At 35.6% G+C, this 25,815-nt stretch overlaps 1 protein-coding gene across 4 annotated transcripts in view; it reads right to left on the reverse strand.

Annotated features, from left to right (window-relative positions):
* The window catches only part of LOC122106621 (UDP-glucuronosyltransferase 2B17-like), an 86,570-nt gene extending 71,738 nt beyond the window's left edge, over positions 1–14,832 (reverse strand). The window contains exons 1-6 of one of the 4 annotated variants that reach the window (XM_042678017.1): positions 14,061–14,832; positions 12,547–12,695; positions 10,706–10,837; positions 8,801–8,888; positions 7,816–8,035; positions 3,996–4,449 (exon numbers count right to left, since the gene is read on the reverse strand). In XM_042678017.1, the coding sequence (XP_042533951.1) occupies positions 4,170–4,449; positions 7,816–8,035; positions 8,801–8,888; positions 10,706–10,837; positions 12,547–12,695; positions 14,061–14,784 (1,593 nt within the window). In that variant the 5' untranslated portion in view covers positions 14,785–14,832 and the 3' untranslated portion in view covers positions 3,996–4,169. The other 3 variants (XM_042678020.1, XM_042678021.1, XM_042678018.1) reach the window with 3 other exon arrangements.
* Between the last annotated feature and the right edge of the window lie 10,983 nt (positions 14,833–25,815).

Consider the following 25,815-nt stretch of genomic DNA (forward strand, 5'->3'; position numbering starts at 1 on the left):
CATCAAACCTGCACTGCAGTGGTGACTTTGTTTGGGCCCCATCTTTGGTGGATATTTGTTTTACCTGCTTCATAGAACCAGAAAATATATCATTAATTGATGTGGCAAAGCACTATTTATTAAACTCATTGACTATCTTTGGAAGTTTAGAATCCACCTTTCATTCAAGGGCTTGAACTTGGACCTGAACATTTGTCCCTAAGTTTTTCTCTCTTCTTTGTTAGCTCATGGTTAGCACTCTACCACTCAAGCCAAAGCTCCACCTCCAGCTTTTGAGTGTTTAATTGGAGATTAGAATTTCAGTGTTTTTCCTGCCTGGCCTAGCTTTGAACCATGATCCTCAGATCTCAGTCTTCTGAGTAGCTAGGATCAAGGCATGTGCTCTCAATATCACTTTTGCAAAATTTCTGTTTTCTCTATTTTCTTTTTTTTAATTTTAATTTAATTTAATTTTTTTGTGAACATACTGTACAGAGGGGTTACAATTACATGGGCAGGATAATGCGTACATTTCTTATCAAGCATTGCAGCCTCCTCCTTTGTTTACCCTTCACATCCCTTCCCTACCTCCCTGTTTTCTCTATTTTCTTACAGACAAGTAAAAAAATTGTTTTTGTGAAAAGGGTTAGATTCCTGAGTCATAATGCCAGTGGCTTAGAGTTCCTGGCCTAAATGGGATTAAGGTTAAAAAAAGTAATAATTAACTAGTAATTCTAGGTCACTGAAGGTTAGGATTGCAACCATTTGTCAATCAGAATTGTTAGAGGCAATTCACACGAATTAAGACAAAATCAATGCAAAATTGAAGTAAATAATCTGACTCAGTTCCATAAGGCAAAAGCCAAGTAATTGCTGGTGACTAACTAAATGTTTTAAGAAAAGGTATGACTAATAAGACATTAAGAAAATTTGGCTTCTAGCCTATTACCTGCTGTTCTGGAGCCCTTAGCAGATTTTCATTGTGTGCTCTTCAGGTTTACTCAGAAATCCAGAAAATTCATTAAATCTCTCCACAGTTGGATATGATTATCTTTCAATTTTTCATTCATCCATACTGTCCCTTTCACCTCGTATAATGAAGGAATGCACCTATAATTTCAAGAATTTGTATTAGTGCATATAAACTATTTCTCAATGTAATTTCATATCCACATCTACTGTACTGCACTTTCATTAAATTAACCTGTATTAACTTCTACTAATTACATTTTCTTTTGTTCTATTCCCTCCTTACACCTGCATGTGGAAAGCTTTCAGTTGGTTCTATGTTCCATCCTCAAACATTGGCAATGCATTTTGGTATTGTTTATACTAAATCATTCTCTCATTTTAATCTCCTTTCCCTCAAACAGTCCAACAATTACATCACTGTGTATATACATTTATATATATATACACTTATGCATATTGATTATATAAGCCTACACATATACATACATAGTGATAAAACAGTGATATATATATGTGCAAAGACACAGAGTGGTCTATATAGTTATAAATATATGCACATTATAGATGGTATTATGTATACCAATATAATACTATATATAAAATAACACTGTATAGATAGATAGATAAACAGATATACTCTCTGTGTCCTCTGCATGTAGGAGGAAATTTGTGACCTATGTCCTTTGGGAACTGACTTACTGTTTTTAACGCAGTAATCTCCAATTTCTACCCAGTTTGCAAATGATATGACATTCTTATTTCTGTAAAATACTCTAATATATACATGTATAGATCTCTATTCATTTTCTTTTATAAGTATATATGTGTATATATATTTATATATGGATACATTTCTCTATTTTTCACATTCATCAAAAAGTCAAAGATCATCTAAACTAACTTCATAACTTGACTTTTAATAAATAATGCTGCATTAAACGTCTGAGTGTGCAATTGCATTACTTCAGAGATGTGACCAACAGTGATATAAAGTCATTCACTAGCTCCATGTCTAGGTTTTGAAAATCTTCCATGTTGCTTTCTGTAGGAGCTGCACTGGTTTGCATTGCTCCCATATCATGTTTTCTTCCCCCTTATAACCTGGTTAGCTTCTGTTGTGCTCTTTAGTAGAATTTTATTTTTGAGTTATCATTTATTTGTAATACGAGGGGTTTGATTGTGATATTTCCATATACACACATTGTGCACTTGGAACATATTTTCCTTTTCCACTCTATTCTCACCCCCTCCAAGGTCTCCTTTCTCAAGTAGCATTTGGTTCATTTAATCATGACATTGTCATCGATGTGTGTGTTCAATGTCCTTTTATCCTCTGTGCTCCACAGTAGTCTGTCCTTTCTCTCTTCTTCCTTTTGCCGATCCCCTCTTAAAAGGTCCTGCATTTAACTTCGTGTTGTCTGCTACATACTATCATTATCATCATCATTTATGTGTCCACTCCACAAATGAGTAAGACCATACTGTATTTAGCATTTTGATTTTGGTTCATAGCAGTCAACCTGATGATTGCCAGTATATTTATTTCTTTATTTTGTCGGTCATGGAACCTGAATTCTAGGTCTGGGTGCTGTCTCCCAGCTCTTCAGCTCAGGGTTACTGCTCTACTACTTGAGCCACATGCCTCTTCCGTTTTTTTTTTCTGTTTATGTGGTGCTCATGTATGCAAGGCAAGTACCTTACCACTGAGCCACCTTCCCAGTCCCTCCAGTTTTATTTATTTTCCTGAAAATGATATAGTTTAATTTTTCCTTATGGTAGAGTAATATTCCTTTGTATATCCAATGTTAATAGGCGATCTTATTGCATATAATAATTTGAGGAAGAAAGTAGACTAGAAGTTGCTTTGAATAATGTATATAGAGCTTCAATATTAGTGCAGAAAAAGTACCTGCAAAGTTTCCTTCTGTTAAATACTTAATATAATAAAGAGCACAGATATATTATTTTGTTTTTGTACATTTATTTGTATCCTATGTTTTAAATATAGACTGATTATACATTTAAATGTTAGTAAAGGGTAACTGTCTTTACCTATTTCCTTTTGTAACGTTACTTTCATAATTAGTTTTATTAATGCCTCCTATTGTATAGCAGTGGAATAAAAATGACAGTCTCATGTTTGCTTGAGCATATACAGTTTTGTCTTTACTTGAATCAAGCCATCACCATACTATCTCCATTTCCTAAGGAACAGGGATTACACATGTACAACACAATGCCCATCAGATCCCTTATTTATTTATTTATTTATTTGCTTGTTTATTTATTTATGTCAGTAATGGGCCTTGAACTCAGCGACTCATGGTCTGGATTCTATTTGCTCAAGTTTAGTACTCACTTTAACCACAGTTCCATTTTTGGTTTCTGGTGGTTAATAGAGTTAACACTCTCCTAGACTTTCCTTCCTGGGCTGGCTTTGAACTGTGATCCTCAGATCTCAGCCTCTTGTGTTGCTGGTATTACAGGCATGAGCCACCGTGGTCTTAATGATATATAATTTTCTTATATTCATTACATTCATAAAATCTGTCCATAGGTCAAAAGCAATAATCATGTCTCAGTGACCATGTATAATGCACACCTTCTAACTTTTCTACCCAAAGCAGGCCTTTTCCAGTAAATTTTCACTTCTTTCATAGTTGGCTATCTTCACATAGATTGTAGTCCCATTTAAGTCTCCTTTCTTCACTTCCTCTCACTCACTCTTTATGTTTATGAAAATCTTAGTTAGCTTTGAGTTAGCAGAAGTTTACTTCAGTTATTGTCAACTCTCTCCCATATGTCAGTAGTCTGAATAAAATGTTACCTCTTTTAACCTATCCCTCTCTTTTTCTTTGGACAGACACTCAAAGAGTTCATTTCATTTTTCCTTAATAAAATATTCCTTTTTAGAAAATGCCCATAAAACTTTGGATTTTATGCTTCTCTCAAAATAACAAACCCAAATTTCCATATGTCCCAGTTAATTCAGTTATACTATCTACAAAAATCAGTGACATGGACCTTTTTGAGGAACTCTGACATTAGAATTGTACATTGCTTCATTTTTAATCAAGAGTAAGATCCATTTGAAAATACAAAAGGCATAGGTTTAGGTAAAGTGTGAATGAGAATCTCTCCCAGCTTGATTGTGCTAAAAATCACTAGGATGTTCTTCCTTAGTAGGTTTTTGGTCCATTTCCTGAGCGTTGAAAGCTCTACTCCCTCTTTTGCTTCTTGTCCATCTTAAAAACCTTTCGGTAAACAAGCAAGCAACATTTGAAGACAAGGAAGGTAACAGTGGCCACACAGGCCAGTAGGAATCCGATGACATCCAGAGAGTGGTACTGGTACCAGGTGAGGTTGTGGGAAAGTGGCCTCAGATGCTTGGCTCCTTTGTGGCGCATGACAAATTCAATCCAGAAGACAGCTCGATCCAGTGGCTTCATAGGCTGATCATGGTGAATGGTTGACAACCACATAGCATTCTTTTTGTAGCTAAAGGTAAATCAAATTGATGTAAGTATATCAAATAAACTAGAAAATACAGATATTGAAATTTTCTGCAGATGAGTCTAAAAATATTTTGAGATTAAAGAGAATTCTTTTCTTCTGCTGTATTTTTAGACCTGTTAGTGTAAAAGGCAAGAGCTTCTTAATGACCCTGGATTTAACCATTTAGAAAAATCTTGTTAAAGTCGTGGGTGGGGGGGGTGTGGGTGGGAGGGGGAGGTGGGTTGGTATGAGAAGGGATAGAAATATGAAACAAAGGAAAAAGCAACAAGGCTTGATAAGAAAAGTATTCATTATCTTGCCCATGTTATTGTAACTCCTCTGAATGGTATTTTCACAATAAAAAAAAAGAAAAATCTTGTTAACACAAGAATTTCTGAAGACAAATGTAGAATGATCAAAGAAATCCACAGCAATATAAAAGCTTAATTATTAATGCATGTTGTTCAAAGTTTAGAATTGTGTCATAATTTAGAGATTGATAGATAATTTAATCAAGAAGTTATTTTCCCCTGATGGCTTTCTTTATCATTTATTGGTGCTTAATTATTATTTAACTACAAAATTCCCTGCCTCCTTTGTTTTATTCTGGTCTTAGGGCTTCACACTCCCCTTGAGCTTTCTTTGCTCAGGGGAAGAACTCTACCACTTGAGCCACAGATCCAGTTCTGGCTCCTTGCATGTTCCGTTGAGATCAGAGTCTGAGGGACTGTTCTGCCTGGCTTGATGTTAAACCACAATTCTCAGATCTCAGCTCTGGAATCACAGCTAGAATCACAGGCATCAGCCGTTGGCTGTCATCTAGCCTTTCTTTTATTTCTTGAACTTTCACTTACTTGTTCCACTAATACTCTATGACTTGCCTTTTCCTTTTATGAACCTCTTTTGAAAGGTCTCAGTTTTTATTTGTTTGCTGTTATGCAGCGAAATGATACGAAATGGAAAAATAGAAATAATTGAGTTTTTCTTGAATTATGAGAAATAAATGTACTCATATTTAGGATGATTTTAATTATTCATCTTTTCAGATAGAAAATCAAAGACATTTGCTAACATTGCTGTTATTTTTCTTGATAGTATTTTGATGTTAGACCCAATAAGAGAGTGCTCTAGTCACTTTGAGGCAATATAAGTACATGGGATTTGTGTTAAAACTGTTCTTTCTAGTATGGTGAAAATGAGCATGCCTAGAGAATGATTATTAAGGGTAATTCCAAGGTGTTATAGAAGGAGAGTATTGCAATGGCAAGTATCGCTATTCTTTTAAAAGATCTCACAGATATGGGTGAGCTTCAGCCAGGACTAGTGGTGATCCTTTTTGTAATACAGCAGGTAGAAAGAAAATGAAATGCATCAAAAAACGATTGAAATGTGTGCTAATGCTAAGTTTTAGCATGTACTATCTCGTTAAGAAATCTCCTGTATCTCCCAGTATCAACATTGTATCTGTTCATAATTTAATAAGAACAATATATGAGAGATATACTTGTATAGCAAATAAAAATACAAAAATATACTGCCTTTCAAAACAAAGGAAGATAAAATATGGCTTACAAACTATATGTTTTGGTGCTCAATATCTGTAGGAAAATGGAAGTCAGAGCTAGATGCTGATGGCTCTTGCCTGTAAACTTGTCTACCCCAGGAGGCTAGGTCCTGACAGTCACAGCTCAAAACTGGAAATGGTAGACAAGTCCCTAGACTTTACCTTCAAATAACCAGCAAAGAATAAAGTCAGAGCTTAAATCATAAAATGTCCCCACTTTTTTTTTTTTTTTTGGTCAGTTGTGGGCCTGAACTCTGGGCCCTCAGCTCTTCAGCTCAAGGCTAGTGCTCTACCACTTGAGCCACAGAGCCACTCCCGGCTTTTTCTACTTGTGTGGTGCTGAGGAATTGAACCCAGGGCCTCATGCATGCAAGGCAAGCACTGTGCCACTGAACCACCTTCTCAGCTCTAGAATGCCCTTTAGAAAGCTAAACATTTGAGTATTAAGGTCTGAGTTCAAACCCACCTACTCCCCAAAAGAGATCAAAGTAACACAGCCTTTACAATGTGTCTGCTATACTATTATATCCAATAAAAGTAAAATACACTACAATATTTTTACAGTTATGGTGAAAGGGAAGAATTACATACAGAGTATTACTGAGTATAAGAGGAAATTAATGGTATAAAAATAATTGAACCTATTTCTTGAAATAATTTGAATAATAACTTATTGCTTCAGATATTTTAGTTATCATGCAGTTACATTTCACTTGTACTTCTGAAGGTAATTTCTTTTATAATTGTTCTGAATAAGATAATCATAGTCCCTTGATATCTAAGAATATGCATACATTTCAAAAAATGTTCTCTTTTCTTACCAGGATGAATCAGGTAATTTTAAAAGCTGTAGTTAGTTAACAATGATAGAATCTAAGCATTAACATAGATATTTGAGGAAGTATTTATACTAGGAATGTGAAATTTGATTATTTTCTTGCTGTTTAACAATACAAACCATTTAGAATGTTTTGAAGAAACAACAAAAAATAGAAACTGAAATGACAGATATTTTCATGTGGTTCACAAGAGTAAAATTTTAACCACCGAAACTTCATGCTCTATTTTTCAAACACAATGAATTTTTATTTTATAAAGAGTAACTAGTGCGATCTTAGGTGGAAAGAAAGTTATAACTGAATGGGTTAGTTAGTGTTATTTGTGGAGGAAGAGTTCATGTGCCTCTAATTCACTGCTTTCCTAAGCTTCCTTGCATTCTTCTATTGTCATTCTTAGTGATTCCTTTCAGTCCACTTTGCCTGGTCTCGAATTTTGTACTATTCTCAAGGTTTTGATAATTCCTTTTTACTGAAATCACCTGGGGAACAAAACAAATTATGGTTGGAAATGAAAGTGGGTCTGTGGAATCTCAGCATTCCAAATGCTGAAAGATGATGATCATGAGTTTGAGGCAATCCTGGCCTGTATAGAATAACAATGTTGCAACACAGACACTGACACAGACACAGACACATGCAGACACAGACACACACATACACACACACACACACACACCCCATGCATACAAACATACACAAATATTATTGTGACTTGTGAAACACATGATGGGTTGTTGATGAATCTTCCAGAATTAATCAAGTCTTAACTGAGGGTACCTTTCATGGTCAGACTTATGTGAGAAATTATCTATAATCACAATTTGGTCAAACAAGAATCAGACTAACGAATAGAGTAGAGTGGTCATTAATCATGAGCAAGTCCCTGGGTGTAATGCCCAGATGAACAAAGAGACCGACAGACTTACATACCAATGCACACCTACACATAATGAAGGTTATACTCACACAGGGTTGTTAATGACTGCTTCCAGTGCTCTGAGCAAGTCTTTGCTTGATATTGCTCTTATATCCAGTTGAACAGCTGCTCCTTTGGCCACCATGTGAGCAATGTTATCATGTTGTTCCCCAAACAAAGGAATGCCCACCATGGGAATCCCATGATGGATCGCCTCATAGATGCCATTAGCTCCACCATGAGTGATGAAAGCTTTTGTTTTGGGATGGCCTAGGATTAGGGACATTTCAATACAATTGTTCATTTAAAGTCTTAGACATGAAATGAAAAATGTATAACATGAGCAATGAAAAGAACAGTGTTGTCTAAATAATAATTCTTGAACCAATGAGTTACATTTAATTTGCCTTTATGTCACTCTGCAAGTAGCACCTAACCAACTGGGGATGTAAGTAAAATTCCTATGGTTTGTGCCCTAAGTTTTGTATGTCTTGAGATTTGAAAACGAATATACCATTTCCCGTGGAACAGATAGGAAAACAACATAATGGATCATAGCAAATTCCAAAACAAGAAAATGGTCATGTTAGATTATGCTCCCATAAACTTAAAACTAGTACATTAATCAAATGAAGGAGGGATGCTTGAAATAGAGTGTATTATCATTTCATATGAAGTAATTTTTCCCACATAGAAGGCAGACTCTTTCAAAATAAAACAAAGTAGCAAGTTTCTCTTCTTTAGGAGGATGGATAATGTAAGGATGAATTAAAGGACAGAGAGATAACCTCAGGTAATTATAGAAAATTCTGTATCAATGGTAAATATATTTGCAGAAAGATAGACTGATTGTTAAGAATATGATGTAGTATGATGAAATTCCAACTACTTAGGCTTTTTTTCCTTCGGAAAAAATGTGTGGTTTCACTTTTGAGTTTTTATTAATACATCTTCACCAGTTCTTTTCCTGTTGTGTTGTTATCAACTACTTCTACAGTTACCCGTGCTTTCAGTATGTGTTTTTCAGAGTCTTACCAAGGAGGTCATTCTGGGGGAGCCACTTGTACAGCCGAGTATTTGGTCCTAAGGTCTCTGGTTTCTTTCCATTAAATCTCCAAAGAATCTGGTGGGTTGAGATAAAATATTTTTAAATTTCAAAATGTTACTTTTTAAAATATAGAGATCACACAGTTAAATGACTTACATAGAATGGATAAAGAGAACAGGTAGGGTGCATTAATGAGGTCTATTATAAAATAAGAGAAAAAGAATATCGACATTTCCTGCACTTATTTTCACACTCAATAAGATGGAATGTCATCATAATTTTCACAATATTTAGACAAATGATGTAATAAATGACAAATGAATGCATTCCAAAATTTTTATGTAGTCACAGTGATAGATCTGGTGCATAACAGCACTAAAAATTCTTATGATTTACATCTTACCACATAAATATTTACTAAATGCTAGTTTAAGCTATCAACAATTATAAAATGATTAGGGTAATATTCTTTCATTCTATGAGATTTCATTTTAGTTTCACATTTTCATTTGTTTCTTACCTGCCTATTTATAACAACTATTTTACCTTCACAGTTCTCCCTGGAGAGAAGTTATGTGAAAAAATATTGTCCTGTTTGACCAGAAATGTAATCAAATTTCACAATAATGAGCATGGTATTAAGTCAGATTATATTACAGAATGTTTCACATTATGGAGTTAGTATACAATATTAACATACTATTCATACTATGAAGGGGCTCATAAAACTCTAGGTAGTAGCCTGGCCATTTAGCCTCCCTTAAATGTTGGTTGGACACATTGATCTGGACAGACAGACAAATGGTCCTTAGAACCAATTATGTGGTTGTTGACTGGGTCTTTCCATGGCACCCAGATCAACAACTCACACCGTTGTTCTGCATGTTAAGGCTACATTTCCTGCCTCATGACCAGCACATGAACACAGGTTATTTTCGTCCAATCTTTTCTAAAGACAAATTCCTCAAATCTATGTAACCAATTCTTTATGATTAATCAAATAATTCTTTTTTAATAATTACATGAAACTAGTTTTATAATAGAAATTAATAGTTGTGATATTTTGGAAATCTGCAAGCTGAATTTTGATCACAAATTGATGATACTGACATCCAAACTTACAATCATTATTGTGGTTAAATCTTTAAAGTAGGAAATGGAGCTGGCCTGTAGTTTATAAGTCATATGGCTGCTGCAAGGAATCCAAATTTTACTGATGCTACATTAATTTTTCAGTAGATTATGTCCCTTTTCACATGAACTGTACAGATCTTGTTTCATATATGAACAAGGCCCAGTCCTGCAGGGCAGGATGTCTGTATTTACTTTCTCTGAATTCATCAGGCTGAATATATACCTGGCAGGAGGTTCTTCAGAGCCTTTCTCTGAAGAACCCCCTCAAGTGCACACTAAATGGGTCAATTACAAAATTGGAGGAAAGCATTACATGTGAACCCTAAACTATGTAGAACATTTCAAACCTTTTTTCTACATGCTAATTGTTATTGTATGATGTCACTTATCAAGTGTAATTTAATTCCTTTATGAAACTTGCTTAGTTTATTGAGAGGCTTTAACATTCTTGCTATGACTAGATGAAAATTTCAGGATGTCTGTGAAGTCTTGCTGGCTATACTATGGTAAGGACAAAGTTTCATACTTTGGCTATTGTATTTATTCTGATGACAGAATTCATGTTTTACTTACTGTAAATTTAAAACAATCCATATTGAATACTATCTGAGCATCTGTGATGCATTGCTTTGTCTTTAAACTGACTAAGTTAGAGCTGTAGTAACAGTGTATCTTTCACCAGGAATCTAGTACAATCAGAAACCTACAGAGTTGAAGGCCCATTCAGTGAAGACCACTATTGAGGTACACTATCTCACCTTTTGTGGAACTTGGGCCAGTGCTGATGCAATCTCATTGGCTGTCTCTTCTGTCATGTTATCAACCATTGACCCCAGGGAAAACACAACCACACCACTGTCTCCAGAGCTCTGCACAAAGTCTTCCATTTCCTGTGAAGAAAAACTTTGCCTTACCAAACACACACACACACACACACACACACACACACACACACACACACACACACACACACACACAGAAATAATAGTGAAGCAAACGTTGAAAATATTGCTCAATCAAACTAGCCAAGCATGGGTGGCTCTTGCCTGTAATCCTAGCTAGTCAGGAGGCTGAGATCTGAGGATCATGGTTCAAAGTCTGCCTGGGAAAAAGTGTCTGTGAGACTCTCAGCTTCAATTAAACAAGGAAAATCTGGAAGCAGAGCTGTGACTCAAGTGCTAGAGTGCTAGACTTGAGCACTGAAGCTCAGGGACAATGTCCAAGTTGAGTTCAAACCCTTCTTATGACAGGCAAAATCATTAATAGAAAACTAGAAGAGAAAAATCAAATACTATCAGACAATAGCCAAAGAAGATACATAAAACGCAATAAGATACATAAAACTCAAAATTTTCCATTAGCTAATAGTAAGGGCACAGGTACTATTAAATCAGATATTGGCACAAGTATGCAATAAAATTTCCAAACATTTCCATCTTGAGTCTAAATTAGTCTCTAGCATTTTCCCCTTATATTAAGTGAAGTAAACCAGGCCCAAAGAAACATAGGTCGCATGGTTTCCCTTATTTGCAATAACTAGTATACATCTGAGACAAGCAGAAATGGTCAGATAAGTTGATGCTAGACAAAATGAACCCCAAGATAAGGACTCAAATATTTTTTCTTTTTTGCTATTATTTCTAACATTTTTATAAGATGATTTCTTTGTTGCTTTGTATGTCCCTCCCCCACGGTATAACCCCTGTTTTCACTGTATTTGATGTTGGCATAATTTGTGGAGGGGAAGAGAAAAAACAAATTGTTTAAATAGGGATACAGGTGGACCCATTGCAACAATGAGATGTACAAGACTTTATGTGGAAAAATGAACTTTACAACTTTGTTGGCTGTGGGTGTGAGGTGGGGAAAGCCATGGGGGGGAGGGTAATGGGAGGGGAGGGATGGTAAGGGGAAACAAAGGAGGAGGCAACAATGCTTGATAGAAATGCACTCATTACCTTGGTCACGTAATTGTAGCCCCTCTGTACATTATTTTCACAATAAAAATTTATTAATATTAAGAAAGAAAAAGATTAATTCTTGTAAATTGTTCTTACTAGTCTAATTTCTTTTTTTATATATCTTTATCAATTCTCATTTCTCAACTGGTATCTGAGCACTGTTCATCTAATATCTCACTATTAGTGATGGAGAAACTTTCTTTGCTTCCTATCAGACTTTACTTTAATTTTGTAATTTTTCCTTTCCACGATGCTTTCACGTAAGTTTTACTAATTGATTCTAAAGTCTCCTTTTAAATTGACTATGCGTTGTTGTAGAAATAGCTGCAGTGTTTCCTTGCATATCTAATACTTACTTCTTTATATGCTAATCATTTGATAGTTTTATGAGTGAATCAAGGATTCCTTCTAGGTGCTGACTCATTAAATGTTAGTTAAGCTGACTTTGTTCTGAATGACTCTAAGTTTTCTGAGATCCAGAAACTTGTGATGGTTCAAAAATTAGTTTCAATTGGTAGAAAGCTTTACCCCACTCCCTGTATTTCTTTCACTGTAAACAAAGACTTGTATTGAGTGGTCCAGAACCATATTTATTGAAAAGGAAATGAAGTAACACCGACAAAAGGTTATCAGTTTACCTTAGGCAAGGGTTTGGCAGGTTTGCAGTGGAGTCCTCCAACAAAGTCAACATTTGGTAAAGTTGGGCGAGGGAATTCCAAGTCCCAGTAAGATCGAATAAGCCAGATTTCTGCTTTACTCATGGTCTCCATTAAGGTAGTGGGTCGTCCTGAGTGGAGAGGGGAAAAGTAAATAGTAGGTAAGGACATGAAAGAGTTGTTTCTTAATAAAATATTTATATTTCTCTAAAAATGATTGGTATAATTTGTACTTAATGATATAGAATGTGTTTGTTGATAAAATGTACTACACAGGAAATATGGTAAGTGTATTTGTGTGAAAAGCATTCTGGTAAGACACTATATCTATGGCACCTCAATTTATTAGCAGTCATAAATAATCATTAAAATAAGCAATTATAGAATTAACTATGCATTTCTTTTCTCATTATCCATTAGAGAAATTTTCAAACTCCAGACTCAATAATTCTATCATAGTCACAGAAATTATTTTCTCTGCAGTACTTAAACTAGTTTTCTACATTGTAATAACTGTTCCTTGATTCTTGATTCCCCATATGAGTGAATTTTTATGACTGTGGCTGAATTTCTTCCTTTTAGCTGATTCACATTAGGAGCCTAAAATATCTATTTATTATGTGGAAACAATGGAAAATATCATCTGGAAGTATTTCAGAAATATTGAGATTAGATAATTGAATTTACCTTATTGATGGCTAATATTTTAGTAAATGTAGAAACATAATAAGAATGACAGAGAATAATCACAAGTATATCACCACTTTACTAGATTGTATGTGTATAAAATAGATTATGAGAAACAATAAAGGAATGTGGATACATTAAGAGTTAAAGTTATTGAGTCTGTGCTGAAACATTGTATTGGTCAAGAATAGGGAGCCATTTAGTAAATCCAGAAAACTGGTCACCAGTGGCTCACACTTCTAACCCTAGCTAACCAGGATTCTGAGATCTGGAAGAGTGAAATCTGAAGCTCACATGTGCAGAAATATTTTCAAGACTACCCCTCCAATGAAGTAGCAAAATGCTGGGCTGGGGCATGGTTAAAGTGGTAAGGTACCAGCCCAAATAAGTAAGCCAAATGAGATTGAGTTCTCTGAGTCCAAACCTCGGTATAAGCAAAAAGAAAATAAAGAAGAATAAGAATAAATATTTTGATTTAAATAAGGAAGTTGATCAAGGGAAACAATTTCTTGTTTCCTGTGAAAAAATGTATCTTTTCAGTATACATATTTTCATTCATCAGTCTCTTAGGTAACTGGTGATTTTGATAACAAAGAAAAAAATGAACAATTTTTACTGAGGATAATCTCCTACAGTGTCTTGTATAGATAGGTCCATTGTCTTCTCTCTGATCCCATAATCTGGTAAACAAATTTATATCTCATTTAACGGTTTCATCTACAACTGACGAATTTCTCTTATTTCACATGCATCTCAGAGTACCTCTTGCAACTTTTACAAAAGTTACCATCTTATCCTATTAAACTTACCTAAAACTTCACTGTAAAAGCGATTCCACTTCTTTGACTCAAATGTCTCGAACCAAAAGTCAAAATAAAGCATGCATATCATGTTTTCTACCCTCTCCATGAAAGTCATCTGACCACTTAATCCTGACAGAATGACAGGCACATAAGAGGGAGGGAATAGAAGCCCTCCACTATACTTTTCGGTTGTGTAGCCAGGATAGAAGCGGAGAGTGTACATGAAAGGAATCTCCAATAGCTCAGCCAGAAGCTCCCCACAAGGACCGACGCCATCTGCAATCACAACATCAAATCTTGCTTTTCGTAGCCTTGCTATAAGTTCCTTGTTCAGAGCTGCTTCTTTACAAATATTTAGCCAAATATCAGAAAATGTCATAAATATATTCTGCAGTAATGGTGAATATGCCAAACATGTTGTTCTTCGCAGTTCATATGTCCACAAAGAGGTGAATCTTGTGAAAACTGTGATTAATTCATCGGTTTTGTAAGCCGAAGGGAAAGTTTCAAATTTAATGCTGGATTCTTGATTGCTATCAACAAAAATAGCATTCGATGGTCTCACAACTGTAACTTGATGACCCTTCACGATCAGTTCGTCCAGTATTACCTTCATATTCATCCAGTGGCTATATTCCATGGGCCACACCAGTACATTCCCACAGCTTCCAGAATTAAAGTAATAACTCAGCTGTAATAGTAGTAGAACTGAAATCCATTTCCAAGTCATCCTCACTAACAGCACAGCGACCTTCAAACTATGTTCACCTCTGACAATTTCTTGTTCTTACATACAAATAAAAAATTGATCAAGTAGTTAAAATATAACTTGGGTTGATCAAAGCAAACATGTAAAATGACCAATTGGGGCATGTGGACTGAATGGCAGATTTATAAAAGACATTTGACAGGTAAATTCGGCATCCCTTTTGTAATTAAATACTTTCAGGCAGGTAGGAGTCTATGACATGTTTGTGTAAGTCACTTGTTTTATGTAAGCCTTTTTATAATTATGCAAAAAATTTTGGCAGCTGAGTGGTGACTTGGTTTTGCATCCTTTTTGACACAGAAGAAACATAGTAATTTCATAATTGCTCAACATTTCTCAGATATCATGATTCAAGAGTTTTTGATAGTAACTGTTCTGAAATATAATTCACATTCATCCAATTCAGTTTAAAGTTTGGCATCAATGCTTTCTAGGATAATTCTAAAGGCCTGTAATCACCTCCACGATCAGTTTTCTAGTACTCTAATCAACAGTAAAGTATTCTAATAAAGAGTCATAAAAATGCCCCCAGGATATCAAAAAGATGGCTGATTCAAGGTGCTTGGAATTCTTCACTCCAGAGGAAGGACCAAATTATCTAGAAACAACACATTCCCCAGGAGTGTATGAAGCAGAGTGCTACAGGGATGGTTTTGATACAGATATTGCAGAATACAGAGTTAAAACATGGTTTACATACAAGGAGTCAAATATATAGCACACCTACATAAAGACTCTAAGTTATCTATTATATCTAAATGTGTATTTCATATCTAGCTTCCACAACGGAGTGAAAACATGTACTGTTGTAGTTTCTGAGCTTGGGTTATATCACTTAACATGATTTGTTCTGGGTCCATCCTTTTCCATGGAAATGTCATAATGTTATTCTTTCTAATTGCTGTGCAAAATTCCATTGTGTATATGTGCCAATCTAACTGAGCTGAGACAGAAAATCTGAGTTGTTTTGCTTTCCATTTCCTTTATGTTTAGGGATGATGAACATTTCCTCTTGTAGACTAAGAAATGTTTCAACCTTTAAAAATAGAAACCATAACTTCTACATAATATAATGTACTTTGCAAGATATTAAATACATTGGAGAAAAGTTGTAAATAAGGCAAATTCAATTAAAACTCCACTGAAGCTGAGCACTAATGGCTCACTTATGTAGTCTTATCTCTTTGGGTCGTGGACATCACAAGGATCATGGTACATAGGCAGAAAAGTTCATATCATAGTTCACATGGAGCAGAAAAGTTCAAATCACAGTTCACAAAGGTCAGAAAAGTTCACAAAACAACATCAACAGCCAAATGTGGGTATATTCACCTGTCATCCCACCTCCTAGAAATCCATAGAGAAGGCCATCATAGTTCAGGCTGACACAGGGAAAAAGTAAGAACCTACTTCAGACTCCTACTCTGTATTGTGAAGTGAACATGAACACTAAAGGACTGTCACATGCTTACTTGTGTGTTGCTTTCCAATAACGTGCTTAGAACAGGGATACATTCTAAATATTAACCTTAGATTCTTTAAGTAAGAGGCTGATTCCGAGTAATTACACAAATCAATGATTTCTATTTACAAAAGAGAAGTTTTGCAACTGATAGTAAGGTTTATTTTGAGCAAATTTTTAAAAAATTTCTAGAAGTTACATTAGGAACATATTAACCATTGAACAAATAACATTTTGATATCTGAGTTGCTTATGTTTCACATTCTCCCTAATTGCAAAACCTTATATCACTGTAGTTTTTATGTTTTTCTGTCTCTTTAAGAAACCTTTACAGTGAATGGCAAGTTTCCTGTACAGATTCTTAAAGATAAACAATAAATTTTATAAGACGAAAACTTAAGAGTCAGACATGGATGGTAGCTGAAGCTTATAATTCAGCAATGGATGAAACTGGTGTAGGAAGATTTTGATTTTGAGGTCAGATCATACAAATTGACTGAGACTCTCTCTTGAAAGCAAACAGGAACATAAGGGCTGTGTATGAAGCTTAATAAACAAGTGTGCTTGCCTGGCAGGCATGTAGGCTGTTTTCTATTATCACTAATGGAAAAGAAAGAAAACAGACACTCTGTATGCAGTACACAGAAATACTATGTCAAAGGATGATTCAAATGAACATGGAAAGTGTAGATTAACCAAAGCAAGTGAAAATAAATTTAAACAGATATAAATTCAACATAAAAATTATACTCTCTCCCCTATATTTTACATTTCCAGTATAAATTCCTATCATTTAAAAATGTTTCAGAAAATGAGAAAATATTCTAATCACATTAATAGCTTTGATTTACTTTATCTTCTACTCTCTCTGAAATGGCTCCAGCAGTAATACAGAGGATGAAATTGACCAAAGTACAAAATATGTGTGCATAGAAATACCAAGTGAAAACTTTTGTACGGCCAATATAGCTTAATTTTATAACCTTGAAAAAGAAATGACTATCATGGTTTTTATGAGTTCAAGAAAGTACAATCATAATAATATATTAGTTAAATTAATGCTTATCTGATCAAATGTAGATTTTAAGTTATTATTTTATATTGATACTCATAGATACAAATTCTTCTCAATATTACTTGCTCTGTAAAGCTGGTATATATTAACCCAGGGCCTCCAACATGCTAGGTCATTTCACTGCCACTTATCTACACACATTCCTGACTATATCTATATTCTTGGTCATAGTCAAATTAACTGATGACCTTAAGCTTTTTCTTTTAGATCTGAAATGGGGACTCAAACTTGGTACCTGACACTTTCACTCATTGGCTAGCACTCTACCAGCTGAGACATGATAATTAACTAGAAAATAGTACAAGTAGTCCCACATTTTAAGTTTGCATTTACTTCTGGTAGAAAAATTAAACTTCAGATTATAAAGATTAACTACTTTAAGAGTTAGTGATTTCTATGAAATAACACAAGGATATCAAATAGTACAGCCAGTGAAAATTGTCATAAAATTACTGCATTTTATGAGTTTTTTTTTACAGTTTTTAATTGTCAAAGTGATATACAGAGTTACATAAGGCAGTGAGTACATTTCTTGTCTAACTTTTACCCCTCCTTCATTTTTCTCTCTTTCCTTTTTCCCAACCCCCCTCCCAAGTTGTACAGATCATTTCCAACATTTTGTTTTGTGAGTATTGCTGTTGCATAGGTTCCCATTTTTACCTTTTTTCCTGAAGTTATGATATTACTAACATTGCCATCAGTTAATAACTGGACCTCCAAAACAGGCCTTAGAAGGACATACAAGATGCAAACTATAGTGGTCTTCCTACTATAGACAAATGTAGGGAAGGCAACAATTTTCTGTTGAAGTTCCCATGAAGCAGCCAGGGGGCTTCGCATATCCTGATGTGACCCAGGAAGAGACATTCTCACAATGCACTGCTTACTTGATAAGGCCTTCAAAGTAAACTTTGGCCCTTCTCGCTCTTTTTCAGCCCCAGGATGAAGCTGAGTAGCCCAATAAATGCACTTTAGATGCATTGGAAGCAAACATTTTATCTCTTGAGCACAGACAGGTGGGTTTTCTGTGGCTGAGGCATTGCTCCAAAGCAACCCACAGATATTCAAGGTGCTCCTTCCTATTTTCTGATCTACCACTTTACAGAAGAAACATCTGAAAGCCAAGCCATCATTGAATAACTTGCTTTGTAAATATGACTTTAACTGAATTGCTACTTTAAAAAATAATATTCTTGGGGGCTGGGAAGGTGGCTCAGTGGTGCAGCGATTGCCTTGCATGCCAGAGGCCCTGGGTTTGATTCCTCTGCACCACATAAGCAAAAAGAAAAAAAAAGGTGGAAGTGGCGCTGTGGCTCAAATGGTAGAATGCTAGCCTTTAGCTGAAATGCTGAGGGACAGCGTCCAGGCCCAGAGTTCAGGCCCCACGACCCGACCAAAAAAAAAAATCTTCTTACTTTGTCTTTTGAATCTATAAGAACAATGACTATTACTCTGACGAGCTATTTTTTCTTTTTGTTCTTCTTTCTTTTTTTTGTTTTTTCTTTTATTTTTAATTGTGAAAATACTGTACAGAGGGGTTACAATTACATGGGCAAGATAATGAGTAAATTTCTTACCAAGCATTGTGGCCTCCTCCTTTGTTTCCCCTTCCCATCCCTTCCCATCCTTCCTCCCTCCCCCAATCCTCCTCCCCCTACCATACCCTGTCTCCCCCCACCCCCACATGACGAGGTTTACCTATGATAAATATATCTCAGCTGGTAATGTAATCTCCGGTCCCTACAGAAGACGCCCCTGAGACACTCAGAGCTCACGGATATTGCCTACAAATGATGATCTGTGTTGACACTACAGCAAAGCACATATCTGGCATCAAGGCAAAGGCATTCATTATCACCAGTTCCCTAAGACTTATTATAACAACAAAGTATTTTACTCTGGAAACCATCCTATGTAACCGGTACCCAACTGGTCTGTCACATGCACAAATATCAATGTGGGACACAAGATGCATGGAAAAAAAGAAGATACTGTGATAATTCAAAGGGAACACAGTAACTTCTTGGAAAAAATTGTATGTTTTTTATTGTAAAATACTGCACAGAGGGGTTACAGTTACATGAGCAAGGTAATGAGTACATTCCTATTGAACATTGTTGTCTCCTCCTTTGTTTCTCCCCTACCATCCCTTCCCTCTCACCTCCTTGGAATTTTTTTAAGAAACCATTAAAAAATTATATTATTTTGATGATGTTGTACAGAGGAGTTACAGTGACTTTATAAGGCAATGAGTCCATTACTTGTTGAACATTGTTACCCTTTCCCTTCCTTAATGAAATTAATTATTGCCTAAAAAGTAATTCAATCAAAAATTTAATTTTTAATTTTTATTTTTTCAATTTATTTTGTGAACATACCGTACAGAGGGGTTACAATTACATGGGCAGGATAATGCGTACATTTCTTATCAAGCATTGCAGCCTCCTCCTTTGTTTACCCTTCACATCCTTTCCCAGCCTTCCCCCCCCTACCTACCCAACCCTCCCCCCCCACTAACTTTGTAAAGCTCTTTTTCCACATGACAACTTGTACTTCTCATTGTTGCAACAGGTCCACCTGTATCCTTAAACGACTTGTTTTTCCCCATCTCCTCCACAAGTTATACTGACATCAAACATAGTGAAAGCAGAGGTTACACTGTGGGGGAGGGACATACAAAGCAACAAAGAAATAATCTTATAAATGCATTAGAAACAAATGCATGAAAGAAAAAAACGTTAAAATACATATGTAAGTGTTCATTTTCCTAACATCACATTATCTGACCTTTTCTGCTTGACTCATACATATACTAGATATTGCAAATAAGGGAAACCATGGGACCAATTATTCTTTGGGCCTGGCTTACTTCACTTAATATAATTTTTTCCAAGTTTTCCCATTTCCTAACAAATGGGGTAATGTCATTCTTTCTGATGGAAGCATAGAATTCCATTGTGTATATATACCTCATTTTCTTGATCCATTCATCTCCTGGGGGGCATCTGGGTTGGTTCCATATCTTAGCTATGGTAAATAATACTGCAATAAACATAGCTGTGCTGGTAGCTTTAGTGTGGTCTTGTTTGTAAACATTTGGGTAAATGCCCAAAAGTGGGATTGCTGGGTCATAGGGGAGCTCTATGTGAAGTCTTTTGAGGAACCTCCATACTGCTTTCCAAAGTGGTTGAACAAGTTTACAGGCCCACCAACAATGAAGTAAGGTTCCCTTCTGTCCACATCCCCTCCAGCATCTGTTGTTAGAGTTCTTGATTTTTGCCGTTCTAACTGGAGTGAGGTGGTATCTCAATGTTGTTTTGATTTGCATTTCTTTCATGGCTAGGGATGTTGAGCATTTCTTCATGTGTCTATTGGCCATCCTTCTTTCTTCTTCAGAGAAGTTTCTCTTTAAGTCTTCAGCCCACTTATTTATTGGGCAGTTGTTTCTTTGAGGATTCATTGTTGGGGGATTTAATTTTTTGAGTTCCAAGTATATTTTAGATATGAGACCCTTGTCTGTTAATATGGCTAGTGAAGATCTTCTCCCAATCCGTGGGCTCTCTATTGATCTTGTTAGCTATGTCCTTTGTCATGCAGAAGCTCTGCAATTTCATGCAATCCCATTTGTTCAAACTTTCTTTGGTTTGTTGTGTTTCTGGGTCTCTATTCAGAAAATATCAGTCTGAGCCAAGGAGACCTAGGGTTTCTCCTATTCCATCCTGTAATGTTTTCAGAGTGTCTGCTTTGACTTCGAGGTCTTTGATCCATTTGGAGTTGATTCTGGTGCAGGGTGGTATATAAGGATCTAGCTTTAGTTTTCTACAAGTAGTTAACCAATTTTGCCAGCACCATTTACTGAAGAGGCTGTCTTTCTTCCATTCTATTGTTTTAGCTCCCTTATCGAAGATTAGATGGCTATGGGTCTGTAGGTTCATTTCTGGGTTTTCAATTCTATTCCATTGGTCCTGAGGTCTGTTCTTGTGCCAATACCAAGCTGTTTTGATTACAATGGCTTTATAGTAGAGTTTGAAATTTGGTGTTGATATTCCTCCAGCAGTGTTCTTTCCATTGAGGAGCGATTTTGCTATTCGGGATCTTTTATTGTTCCATATGAATTTTTGGATTGTCTCTTCTATTTCCTTGAAGAATGAGGTTGGAATTTTGATAGGTATCGCGTTGAATTTGTAGGCAGCCTTGGGAAGTATTGCCATTTTCACGATGTCAATCTTTCCAATCCAGGAGCATGGGAGGTTTTGCCATTTTCTAAGTTCTGTTTTGATTTACTTTTTCAAGGTTTTAAAGTTTTTATCATAGAAGTCCTTCACTTCTTTGCTTAAGTTAATTCCTAAGTATTTTATTTTTTGTGGGGATATTACAAATGGAGTTGCTTTCCTAATTTCAGCCACAGTTTTCTCATTGTTGGCATACAGAAAAGCCATTGATTTTTTGGGGTTAATTTTATACCCTGCTACTTTGCCAAAGTTTTGAATCAGCTTGAGTAATTTGGGAGTGGAGTCTATGGGATTCTTTAAGTACAAGCTCATGTCATCTGCAAAGAGGGAGAGTTTAAACCCAAGGGGAAATTAATGCTTTATTGACTCAGAGGAAATGGAATTCAGTAGAAGTAGACATAAGATGGAACTTCATATATAGGAGGAAAAGGAAGGGGGAGTTTTGAGAAAAATATTACAAATGGCTCTTAAGAAACCAGGAAAGGAAGAACCAACAAACCTCAAACTAATAGAAGCAAAGAAATAGCAATGACCAGAAACAAAATAAATTACAGATTGAAAGAAAAACAACCAATGAGGTAATAAGTTGATTTTTGAAAAAAACAAGAGGAAAGATCCAAGTGAATAAAATGAGATGAAAGGGGCATTATTCTAAGACACAGCGTTAATTCTTTAGAGGTTTGGCACAATTCAGCAGTGGAGTCACCTCGTCTTAGTCTTCTCTCTGCTAGGAATCTCTACCATATGTTATCAGTCTGTCCATATTTCCTACATATTTACAAACTAATTTTTAAGATTATCCATCCAGAAATAGATCCATTTGTTTTACATTTTCCTACTCATTGCTGAGAAGTTGTTTCTGATCATCTCTACAGCTGCATTTCTGAAGTAATAGTAGCACTATTTTAAGCATAAAATCATAGCTTATCAATGCATAGATTTGTCTGTATTGTTGCCTAGAGTGTCCAAAAACACAGCAAACATATATCAACTCTGACAATGCCATGGCTTTTCTTTCTTTTCCAAAAATTTCAGTTCTCCATTTAGGAAGAGATGCTAGTGTATTCTGAGCCCATAGAAAGGCAGCCAGCTACCCCACTTGATGCCAGAGTGATTTGGAAATTTTTTTTTTAAACTAACTTTACCAAAGAGTGATTTTGTGGATGGACACTAAAAAAAGGGAGATATACACCTGTTAGTTTGCTCTGTTATCTTTTCACTTTCAGTGGTAAAGATTCTGCTGTTTTCTATGGATACCTCCACCAAACCAGCACTGCAGTGGTTACATTGTTGGAGCCCCCATCTTTGGTGAATACTTGGTTTACCTACTACATGGAACCAGAAAATGTATCATTATTTGATGTGGCAAATGATGATTTATTATTCTGATTGACAATCATTTAAAGTTTATAATTCACCCAGAATTCAGGGGCTTAAAGTCTAGGCCTGGGCATTTGTCCCTAAGTGTTTCTCTTTTTTATTGTGCTCAGGCTAGCACTCTACCAGTTGAGCCAGAGGTCCACTTCCAGATCTAGTATTTAATTGGATATTAGAGTCTCACAAACTTTCTTCAGAGGATGGTTTAGACCATGATCCTCTGATCTCAGCCTCCTGAGTAGCTGAGAGGACAGGGTTCTCAGTTTCTCTTTTGCAAAATCTCTACTTTCTTACAGACAAGTAAGAAAACTAAATTTGTTTTTGTGAAAAGAGTTAGATTCCTGAGTCATGAGAGTGGCCCAGAGGTACTGAAAAGATGTGTGATCAGTCAAGGTTAGAAAGTGGCAATAATTAACTAGTAATTCTAGGTTAATAGTTTTTTTTGGTGGGGGGGGGAGGGGCGGTCCCTGAGCCTGAACTCTGAGCCCAGGAGCTGTCCCTCAGCTCTTCAACTCAGGGCTAGCGCTCTACAACCTGAGCCACAGTGCCACTTCAGGCTTTTTTCTTCTTATGGGTTACTGAGAGATCAAACTCAGGGCCTCATGCATGTAAGGCAAGCACTCTACCACCGAGCCACCTTCCTAGCCTTCTAGGTTAAATTTTAAGGTAAGATTTTGAAATATTTGTCAATGAGTTGTTACAAGCAAGTGGAAATAGTTTAGACAAAATAAATGCTAAATTGAAGCAAGTAATATAAATGCAAACACTGAGTAGTTATGGCTGACCAAATAGTAAGAACTAAGAGTGTGCTAAGGAAGGGAAGGACGAATATATGATATTAAAAATACTGCTTTTAACCTGATACTTACTGCTCAGCAGCACTTAGGTGAGGTATTTCATATGGGCTCCTCTATTCAGTTTTACTCAGAAAATTCACTACATCTCTCCAACCCTGGCCATGCCTTTATTTTTTCATTAATTCATTCTGTTCCATTTCATTTCACACAATGAGGGAATGCAACTATAACTTTAAGAATTTCTATTAGCGTATATTAACTGTTTGGCCATGTAATTTTGCATCCAAATATTCTGTACTGCACTTTGATTAAATTAACCCCTTATATTACAATTTTCTTTTTGCTATCCATTTTATCTGCAAATGCTATGACATATTTTCTGTTTAATACTCTAATATATATGTGTATTCATCTCTATTCATTTCCTTATATATGTATAGATACATATTGTATATGTATCTCTCTTTTCATTATCTATGGAAAAGTCAAAGGGCATTTAAACAGACTTCATAGCCTGGTTATTAGCAAATGATGCTGGAATAAACACTCAAGTGTGCAATTAAATTACTTCAGAGAATAATTCATAGCTCTATTTCTAGGTTTTTGAAAATCTTCCATGTCTTTTCCACGGGACCTGCACTGATTTGCATTTCTACCAGCAGTATATAACTTTTCTTTTCTCCCGATTACCTGGTCAGCATCTGTTGTATCTTTTTAAATATTTTACTTTTCAGTTTTCACTTTTTGTAACACAGGGACTTTCCTTATAATTTTTCATATACACACACTGTGCACTTTGCATATATTGTCCTTTTCCACTATATTCTCATTCCTCTCAATCTCTCCTCCTTTCTCAAATGGCATTTGGTAGACTTTATTGTGACACTGTCATAGGCGTGTGTGTTTTATATCCTTTTATCCTTTTTGCTCCACAATATCCATTCCTTTCTCTCTTTCTCCTTTTGCTGAACCCTCCTAGAAGTTCCTCCTTTTACATTCATGGCTCTTGTCCACTAATTGCTATCATCATCAACATCATCATCATTATTGTCATCATCATTATCATAACATCAACATCCTCAGTTTAGTGTCAACTGCACAAATGAGCAATAACCTGCAGTATTTGGTATTTTGACTTTGGTTTACAGAAGTCAACCTGATGATTTCCAATTTTATCCATTTTTCTGAAAATGACATAGCTTGGTTTTTCTCTAAGAAGGCATAATATTCCTTATATGTGATGTTAATATAAAGTCTTATTATATATAATAATTTGAGGAAGAAATTAGACATAGACTAGAATTTGTTTTGAGTAGTATATTTAGAGTTAGCTTCATTTTTAGCTCAGAAAAACATACTTGCAAAGTTCTCTTCTGTTAAAAACCTAATGTAATAAACGGTATTGGTGTATTAATTTTATATTCTATACATTCATTTTTATTTAATTTTAAATTTTAAATTGCTGGTCTACGTAAAATGAAATCTTTAAAGTTACCATTATTGTCTATTTTTTTCTGAACATTATTTTTAAAATTAGTTTTCTGGAGAGTAACTCTAGTACTGTAGCAGTAATAATTAAACTGAGAGTCTTATGTTTGGTAGGCAACTGCTGTAACATGGGCCTTAACAACTTTGCTATTACTAGCCTCAAACAACCACCATACTATTTCCATTTCCCACGTATCTGGGATCACAGATGTTCAACACTATGCCCATCAGATTCTTTCCTTCTTTCTCTCTCTCTCTCTCTCTCTCTCTCTCTCTCTCTCTCCCCCTGTCTCTCTCTCTCTCCCCTTCCTTCCATCCTTCCATCCTTCCTTCCTTTCTTCCTTCTTTCCTTCCTTTGTTTCTGTGTGTATGTCAGTCTTGAGGCTTAAATTCATGGCTCAGGCACTGTCCCTGAGCTCTTTTTGCTTCAGACTAGTGTTCAACAACCTTGACTAACAGCTCTACTCCCAGTTTTCTTGTCGACAGAAATCTCTTTGACTTTCCTTCCCAGGTTGGCTGTGAGCTGAGATTTTCAGATATCTGTTTCCTAAGTGGTTAGGA

Source organism: Dipodomys spectabilis, unplaced genomic scaffold (assembly GCF_019054845.1).
Source record: "Dipodomys spectabilis isolate Male_0828 unplaced genomic scaffold, ASM1905484v1 ptg000043l, whole genome shotgun sequence".
Taxonomy (NCBI): Eukaryota; Metazoa; Chordata; class Mammalia; order Rodentia; family Heteromyidae; genus Dipodomys; species Dipodomys spectabilis.